General features: G+C 36.8%; 2 protein-coding genes across 2 annotated transcripts in view; both read right to left on the bottom strand.

Moving 5' to 3' along the window:
- LOC140324250 (condensin-2 complex subunit H2-like) overlaps positions 1–1,287 on the bottom strand; it is a gene marked incomplete at its 3' end in the record, with an annotated part of 5,588 nt that extends 4,301 nt beyond the window's left edge. Inside the window, 2 exon segments of the mRNA XM_072401980.1 lie at positions 53–106; positions 1,157–1,287. Of these exon segments, the coding sequence (XP_072258081.1) occupies positions 53–106; positions 1,157–1,274 (172 nt within the window).
- A 3,453-nt stretch (positions 1,288–4,740) lies between these two features.
- The window catches only part of NCAPH2 (non-SMC condensin II complex subunit H2), an 8,124-nt gene continuing 3,349 nt past the window's right edge, over positions 4,741–9,515 (bottom strand). Inside the window, exons 3-10 of the mRNA XM_072401981.1 lie at positions 9,387–9,488; positions 8,261–8,316; positions 7,999–8,077; positions 7,689–7,757; positions 7,443–7,522; positions 6,932–7,086; positions 6,020–6,109; positions 4,741–5,425 (exon numbers count right to left, since the gene is read on the bottom strand). Coding sequence (XP_072258082.1) covers positions 5,265–5,425; positions 6,020–6,109; positions 6,932–7,086; positions 7,443–7,522; positions 7,689–7,757; positions 7,999–8,077; positions 8,261–8,316; positions 9,387–9,488 — 792 coding nt within the window. The 3' untranslated portion in view covers positions 4,741–5,264. The remainder of the gene's footprint in view (positions 5,426–6,019; positions 6,110–6,931; positions 7,087–7,442; positions 7,523–7,688; positions 7,758–7,998; positions 8,078–8,260; positions 8,317–9,386; positions 9,489–9,515) is intronic.

Raw genomic sequence — 9,515 nt, 5'->3', positions numbered from 1 at the left:
ACACACATACACACTTTAAGTATATATTAAAGTTAAAAACAAACAAACATACCTGCAAATGTTGGACCTTTCTTTCTTGATTTCACTGCTTCTGCCCCATCCCAATCTGTAAAATATTGATTTTCAAATTGAATGACTCAAGGTAAAAAAAAAAAAAAGACAAGCAAGACAAATGGTGTTCTAAAGTTTATACAGGTAAAACAAAGAACAGGGTTAACAGCCTGACAATGCATCACATTTGTGTAAGTAACAGGGATGGAAAAAAAATACAAATCCTTTAGCAGGTATTACACCTCCCACAAATATATGTATCAGTGTTCTCCCTATTTCCTTTTAGCCAGGTTCACCACCCAGCATTTTTCAGTAAGTACCCGGCTGTTTTTGGGTGGTTACTGAAAATTTGGGTCACATTCAGGGGCCACCACCCACCTACAGGTTCTTCCCACCCGGCTATAAAAAAATATCTGGGGGGAACACAGTGTATTTTATCTGTGTATTGAGTGATTTGTTTTGTTAAACTATGACTGAAATCTGGCTTTTATATTTCATTTAAAATAGGCAGTGCCCAACACTGCTGCATATTTTGTGTAAGTGTAAATCCCTTTGGAATCAGATTTCTGATTTTACACCTTAACTTGGAAAGATTTCCTTTGAAAGCGATAGCAGTGACTGTCCATATTTTGTTAACAGTGCTTAACTGTCACTTGTGTGAAAATGTACTGAAGTCCCTAATGTTTCCGAGGTAGTACATGCTCTTAATACACAATGTTTATTTGAAAGAATTTTTGCTATAGCCAAAGATAGGCTACAGGTGTTCCACAAGAAGTGGTAATTGTGACTTACTCATGCTAAATGTGCTTTCAAAACTCACCAGGGAATAGTTGTACAGATTCCACTGAGTAGAGTAATCTTTGTAAAGTCTGTTGTAAATATTTGGTTGTGTGGACTGGTTTATGACTGTTTGTTTTGTTCTATTGACCTCCTTTTCTTTCACTTTTTTTTATTATCCTGTATCTTTAACAAAATGGATATGTTTTTACTGTTGTGATACTGTATTGTTGGCCCAAAAACAAAGAAATATTGAAATAAAATAGGCAGTGCCCAAAGAAAATGAACCTACATTTTTAGGCATTTAATCAAAAGGAATAATACTCACATGTAGAGGAAAACCACTTTAAGAAATCCTGCAGCTTACTTGGAAGCTTCCTTTTTCTTTTATTTGAGGAAACATCATCTACTACCCCTCGAGGAACTATGAAGTGTTTTCCTTTCATGAGAAGAAAAAAAAAAAAAAAAAAAAGTAGTAAAGGAAGGCTCTCAATTAAAAATTAGTGTTGAGTGTAGGCTAACCACAGGTCCCAAGTTTTATAGAATTTTTTAGCCATGTTGTTCTGCAAAGTACAGGTTAATTTATCATTTGTCGTGATCCAGTTTAGTTTGTGTTTAGTAAAATCAAGTGAAATGGCCAAGGCTTTCCAATAATAATGCAATTTCAATAATAATGCAAGCTGCTAAGAGAATGTATTTAACTAATCTGCAGTAAAGTTTAGGTACTGATTTAGATAAGTTTGGGTGTTGATTTGTGTGACAGAAAACAGCAAGTTAAAGATGTGAATTCAGAACAAGTTCACCAAGCATGAAACATGGTGCCCAGCCGTCCGCAGCCTCTGTAACACAGAGGAGAAATTGTAGGATTCAGTTTATTAATCCGGATGGGCACCATATAACATCTGAGCAAGACCTTGTAGTTGGCTTCAATAAGGTACGTGTTTAAAGAAATTGAAAACATAAAGGCAGCCAAAGCTTGACAATCTGGAACCTCCCACTCCTCTGTCAAATCTGCGTCCCATTGAGACATATAGAACAATTTTTTGTCATTGGGAAAAAGGGGCTGCGTAAACCACTGAACTTCTCTCCTTAGCATCAGTGATGGAGCGGCATGACTTCTCAAATGCTGTAGTTTGGTAAAGGGGAGATAGGCCATTTAGTTTAGATTGGATAAATGACCTAATTTAGCAATAGTGAAACATTTAAGTGGGTGAGAGGAAAAATGTATCCTGTAAAATGGGAGCTACTATAGATATTTTTACCATCCAAAAAAATCGCCAATACGTAAAAATCCCTAATTGTGCCACCATACTTCACACCCTTGTTCACATCCAGGAAGAAAATCTGGGTTTTGCCATAATGGAGTCAAAGGAGCGTGCTGGGAATAATGAGCTCGATTACCGTATTTTTCGGACCATAAGGACGCACTTTTTTCCCCCCAGAAGTGGGGGGAAAAGGTCCCTGCGTCTTATGGTCCAAATGTAGCCTAAACATATGTTTCCTTCTTACCTCTCATCTGTGCCCGTGTGCCGCCTCACAGCTTGCCCGGGCCGTCTCTCCACAGTTTCCTCCTCTGCTACGTCTCCTGCTGCTGTCCCGTCCCCCCTGTATAGCCCCCCCTCCGGCTTTTCTCCTGTCTTCTGTTCAGCTGTTTACTTTACAGGGTTTATTACATGTGTTTATGACTGTGCTGTTGGTTTTTAATGCACATAAAATATTTTAGGACACTATTTGTTTCAGAATCTTTTTTTCTTCATTTCCCTTCTCTAAAAACTGGTGCGTCTTATGGTCCAGTGGGTCTTATGGTCCGAAAAATACGGTAGTTTTTTTTTACTATCCCACAAAGAGAGGGCATAAGAAAGGGAGGGACAAAGAATAGCAGGACATTTTTTACTTGAAACCCACAGTAATGCTTTAACAGGAATCGTTGGGCAGGCCTCTAAGTCAGTCCATTGGGGTCTAGACTTCAAAAGAGTACATTAGCCTAGGGCTGCTCTATGGTATAGTGCCAGATTGGGGACCCCTAGACCTAGCTTTTTGGGAGTATAAAGTGTAGACGCATTAATTCTATGCCGTTTACCATTCCATATACATTTGAGTAACTTATTTTGTATATTGAGGAGAATCACTTTGGGAATTGCAATTGGCAGGATGCAAAATAAATATAGCAATCTGGACAAATTATTCATTTAATTGTAGCAATTCTACCAAACCATGACAGAGGAGAGGATTGCCGTCTCTGTAGATTAATAACTGAAGGGTTAAAATAGCTAAGCTAATTTGAGCCATATATGTTCCTGTAAGAAACTGTATTTCTTCTCCTGTCTACTCAGTTTAATTGTAACCAGATGGCGAAAATTGTAAATTTTTTGAAATACAATGTATACCTTGTATGCCTTACAATGTATCAAATAACACTATATATGGCCAAAACTTAAACAGCTGTATGTGAATAATGACAACCCCCTTGTATAATTATCTGTATAAAAAGACCGCCTTGTCAAGTAAAGATTAGAGTATATTCCTAAGACCATACTGTGTGCGTGTGTGTTATTGGGATATCTCTCCAGACGTCTGTCTCTCTGGTGGAGGAGAAGTCAGGGTGCATTCGAAGAACCAGAAGTAGAAGCAGATCCTTTCATTAACTAAGGTACGAAACATTGGGGGATATTTAGCTTTAGCATCTGAAATAAAGGGGTGATCTGGATGCCCAGGTAGGTTATGACCTTAAGATTCCATTTAAATTCAAAATTTTGCTTAAGCAGAGATACCAGTATTTCAGGAAGTGAGAGGTTGAGAGCTTCTGATTTGCTTCTATTAATTTTGAGTCCTGAAGCCTCTGAAAAAGTTGTATGTTCTTTAAATAGGTTGGGCAAAGAAGTTAAAGGGGAGGTGATATATAAAAGGGTATCATCCGCAAACAAGCCACATTTATGTTCTGTAGAACCACACTGAATGGCTTTAAATGTCCTGGTTAAATCTTATAGCTATAGCTAGTGCAAATAATAACAGAGATAAAGGGCAACCCTATCTAGTTCCACGTCGGACATCCAACCAAAGGTGAGAAAAAAAACCTCTAAGGGAAATTCTAGCTTTGGAAGTAGAGTATAGGGTTGCCATCAGCCGCATGAAGGCTGGACCAAAACCCATTCTCTGTAATAAGGACATTAAGTAATCTCATGACAGACTATCAAAGGCCTTATAAAGATCCAAGGAGAGTAACATAGCTTCACATTTGGCACTACCATCCCAGTTCCCATGCACTGCTGAAATCAGTTCCATGGTTCTCCTAGTTTGATCCAGGGCCTGATAGTTGTGAAGAAGCCCGACCTGATCAGGATGTATGTATCGGTTTAAAAAAGACCCTAATCTGAACCATAAAATTTTTGTCATTATTTTAAGATCGTCTATTTTAAAATTTAAATGGAAAGAGCACAAAGGTCAGAAACAAACTAACTGAACTGCATTGCACCAGAAATAGGATAGGACATCATGAAGGTAATAAAGGGGTAAACTGTTAAACAGTATGTATAGAAATAATTTTTTAGGTTTTGGATAAAGTAGGCAAGGGTTAGAACCTCTAGTAAATTTTCTTCTTTGTGTCCCTGCTGGAGACTCACTACCTTCATTTGTTTCTCAACTCTCTCAATAAACAAAGAGCCTTAAAACAAATTCAATCAAATTATGCATATACTGCATTATGAAGTTCATATACTTCCAGGGAAAAAGTTTTGAAAAAAAAAGGTTTTAATGAGACTGTTATTGTGTGGGGTGCAATTTCAATGAAAGGTTTTTGTTAGTTAAAGGGACATGGATACCTTAGGGGTATGCTGCCACCTTCAGGGAGTAGAATAAAACTTCAAGCCAGGTAAAATATTTACTATCAGTATATCAAGATAATGATCAAAAACAAAAGGAAGAACAACCAGTCTTTATACAAGTTAAGACCATGTGTGTTCTATGTGGCATATGTAAATTTGAAGAGACACCTGGGGGTACCAGATACACCAGGATGTGGGGAAATTCAGTTTTGGAAAGACTGAAAAATCACAAGACTGCCAAAATTCAAACAGCAAATGTAATAGCAGTAAAAGTCCAGAGAAACTTTAACAGTAAAATGTAACAGATGAGGGAAAAGTTTTCAAGTCATCACAACTGTGTTATATCACTTAAATTTCAATGGTCTAACCAGGCAGGACTCACTGTTAGAATAAAAAGTTTTGGGAAGAGATGTACCCTCCTCCCCACCATAGTTTGGAACAGCAATGCAAAAAACAGAACTGGGCACTGACTGAGACCTGACATTCAAAAAATGTCATCAATGTCCTAAATACTGGAACATGTGGACACATCGATTCCTCGGACTATTGTAGAAATCTAGAGCTGAATCCTCAGTGATTACTCTTTCCCAGAAAAAGAGATATTATGTTTGTATTTTACAGGGCCACACAAAATGAAAGAGCAGTCACTTGGAAAAAAAAGCAAAATAAAGATACCCGTTGTCGCTCAATATGTTCTGCAGGCTCCATGTTTTCATCTTCTACTTCATGGTGTTCATTTAGAGGGACAAAACCATTATCATCATTCATTGGTGGGGCTTAAAAAAAAGAGAAATAAGCTTTATTGGATTTAGTGAGTATAAGAATAATTTATTTTTTTCTTTGTGCTGTATGTACCTATATGATTTTCAAAGACAGAATGCTATCTCTAAACCTGACTAATTAAAATACATTTGAGCAGCCAAGTACATATCGTATTTTTTAAAATATCCAAAAACACAGAGTGCATCAAGCTATGCTAATAAACAGAGCACTGAAAGCCTTTATTTCAGATGTAAAAAAAGAGAACAGAGAAAACTTGACCCTTCAGTGACCAGAGTTTATAAAAATTTCAATGTACAAAACAAACAGTGGCCCATTTATGCTTCAGTTAACAAGAACTCTATGACCAGCTTGTCTATTCAATAGGAGTCAAAGAACTAGTTGAACATTTCCACGCACTTGGCTGCATAGTTATTAAATAACCTTAAATGGCATTTTACATTGAACAAAGTTGTTTAGATGGTCATTAAGGGGTAAAGTATTTTCATATCAGTATATGATTTTGTCGAGCTGTCAAATGATTTTGTTTTTTGTGGTCATTTTAGATGACATACAACTTGCATAATACTGGAAAAGAAATCTGTTCTCACCATCGGTATCAGCATCGGAGAAGTTCAACACTGGCACTGGTTCACCACAATCTTCCTCCATGTTTTCATTCCTTTCTGCATTCATTAGACCTAATTAACATATATTGCATAGCATTAGGGTTCAGGAATCATTATTACTAGAATATTCCTTTGTGGGCTATACTCGAAAATATTGAGCTGAAAAAAAAAATAAAAATAAAAACCAAAATCTGAGCCACTTTGATAGGAGGCGAATTATGGTGGCTAGACAACTGGGTCAAATTAGCTTCACGGCTTCAGGTCTTGGGAGGATGTCTCAAGGATGTAGTAGTTAATACCAACTAAAAGTGGTCCAAGTTACGACAACCAATAACAAATTTCTGTGCATCCTAGGCTCTTTGATGCACATGGTGGAGAATCTAGCCCGTCTGTTCTGATCTCACAGAAGAGGTACTGCTACACAACATCCTGAACTACTCAATCCTGACCAAGAGCGAGAGGGCTTGCTGCATAGCTACAGACCCTGGTCCATTACAATGTGCATTTTTTCATCAGAACTGGAATGTGGAGGAAAGTAAAAAGGTGGCATGAAATGACAATTTCTGTTAAATCATATAGGTGTGTGTTTGTCATTTACCTAGGGATAAGATTGCAGTGCGACTTAAAATCATCCGCTGCTAACATTTTGGTTCCAGATACCACAAGAAGCCTGTCTCATGTCTGTCTATTACTTGACGAGTTAAACTTATTCTGGCGGCAATAGATAGACCTTCACAATATTAGACAAGCAGTTTTATCAGTGAATATTTATGAATATGAACATATACCTTTGAGAAGCAATCTTATCTAGAATAATAAGGGGGACCGGTTTTTCAACACATGTACTGCTAACTTGTAGGAAAAGGTAATACAAAAAAAAAAAAAATTCCAAACCTGGACAATTGCTTTCATTTTCTGTCCTTCGTATATTCTGCTTAAACTGCGTGGGTGACATAATTGCCAGATCTAACATAAATGCTCCACAGGGGTGAGGGGTACAGGTGTTCATACGAAAATCGTTCCTGCTGGCCAAAACTTCTCCTTTTCGGCTGAAAAAGAAAGAATTTAATAAAATAACAAATGAGAAGTTTCACCTGCTATAGGAATTGTACTTTTCTGCCATGCCTGTGATGAATCACACAAACCACTGCCAAACTACACAGCCAAAAGGATAACTACCTAATTCCCTGGTTCAGCTTTACAGCTTCCCATGCCACATCTCATCCTGATGTCTAATTGTCTGACAGCCTAAAATTTTACTTGAATACATCTAGACAAAGATGTCCAGGTAAGGATTTGGATAAGAAGAAAATGTATACCTTTTTCATAAATCTTGGAAAACAATCTATATATTAATAATCTTGGAAACGGGATGGAACCATGTGCAAATGTCTGTAATGCTTACCTGCACAAAGGGTTAGTTTTCTTTTCCACCTCCTCAGGAGGAACCAAAGCCATAGGAGTTAGAGGAACAATATTCACAGGCTTTAAAGAAAAAACACAAAAGAAAGGAGTTGAAGAAATTTATTTGCCAAATTAAGTTAAGTAGCTTATGTTCCTGAAAAAAGGAGGTTACACTGCATAAATATATACAACGAAAAAATATGTGCAGGGTGCAGTTTATAAAATAATGGAAACCTGAAAAGCATACATTTGAGTTTTGATCCTTCATGTCCACATTTGCTTTCTTCGGATCCCCAATATCATCTAAGACAAGAAACTAGAACAAAAACCAAAATGTAAATGAAAAGGACAAGAATGGTATTCCAACAGTGTAGTACAAAAATTCTTCAACAATACACATAACTAAATGTTCAACATAGAGATAATCGGATAAGCCTCAATTTTGTGAAGTGTTTTTTAACAGCCTGGAAAAGCCACACCTAAATGGCAATTTTAGCATCTTCCACTGAATTGTACAGTACGTACATTAGGGATCTAAATTAGAGTGCACATCTCACCTCTTCTTCATTGTGGTTTGGAAATTTTGCATCTTTGTCTACCCCATCTGGTCCTACAGAAGTTGGCTGCTGATCCCGCCTATAAAAAGAAATATTCATCAGGACAACCACCAAAATAAAAGTTCTACAAGTTCCAAATGGTATGGACAATGTCCTAAATTTCTTCTTGGAAATTCAAGAGCTGTGAAAAGCAGCACCAAAGGCCACAACAAATATTACGTCTGAATTGATAAAGAGACAAGCGAGAGCAAAAGATACATACTTTTTGTTTGATATAAAATCCAGGGCTTGATATACCAAAGAATAAAGATATTCCACCTGTGCAAAGAAAAAAATAGACCTAATAAACAATCCTCAAAAAGTACATAGGACTCATCAAGACAAACTAAAGCATTTTTTTTACAACTTCTATTACAATCGGCAAACATAAGGAGGATTCCTAAGCACTTCATGTATTACTTGAGCACTTGTGTATTACTCAGAAGGGACCTACAAATTTGTACAAGCTAGGTGGAAATACAACCACTTTACAAACCATGATGAATTATTTACTTAAAGGAATTACAAAAAGTCACAGATAGTTCCAAAATTGAAGGTTTTGTCCACTAGAAAGCAGAAGTATGTGCAGAGAAAAAAAAATAGTTTTTCCAAATTTTGGAAAATTATTTTCACTAATCATGCTATAATTGAATACTCTCAGCTTTTTTTAGTAGTGAAGGAAGGATACATTCCAGAAGCCTAGTTACTAGAGTATCCAAAAGACTGCAGCTGCTACCTATATGTTTAGACTATTTATGTCACAATGTCACAATGTCACGCTCTCCGCCTACTTAAAAGTCAATAAAATTTATGGACTTCACATTTATGGACTGCACTGAAGGGATCAGACTGCACTGAACCAGGGAGGGCTTTAAAGCTCCAAAGGCTGAAAGCAGCTTTAAGTATAAAGAGCATAACTCAGCTTTAAAAATCCTGAGTAGCTCAAATTAAGGGCTATGCTGTCCTCTGTGGTAACAGTACAGGCATCTCCTAAAAATGCACGTGGATTTAGTTTTCTGCAAAGTATCACGCAAACCATAAAACTGAATTTTACCATAAATCTGAACTTACTGCACTCCGGTCAGGATACTCATTACAAAGAGGTTTACTTCACAGCAATCATCATCACTTTCTACCCAATACACCACCACAGGTTTGAAAGTTAGTGGAGTACTTTACAGAAGAATTATGGTTGGCAGTGGCACAAACTTACACTTCAACTTGATGACAGAATCACTCTTGTATATTAAGGAATGCATACATGAACTTCTTTACATACATAAACTGCTTTTTTAAAAATGATAACTATATAAATGAGTAGATTTTTTTTATTAGGAATTGATGCTTACCTTCTTACTATAGATACATGCTGATCCTTGAATAAGGAGAGCAGCTTCTGCAAAGTTCATGGTGGTTTTACCTCCATCAAATGAGATGCATATCTGATCCAGCTTTAAAAAATAAAATAAAAATACATA

The sequence above is a fragment of the Pyxicephalus adspersus genome, chromosome 2 (genome assembly GCF_032062135.1).
Source record: "Pyxicephalus adspersus chromosome 2, UCB_Pads_2.0, whole genome shotgun sequence".
NCBI lineage: Eukaryota > Metazoa > Chordata > Amphibia > Anura > Pyxicephalidae > Pyxicephalus > Pyxicephalus adspersus.
Note: the sequence above shows the minus strand (reverse complement) of the source record. Positions and strands in the feature narration are given on the sequence as shown.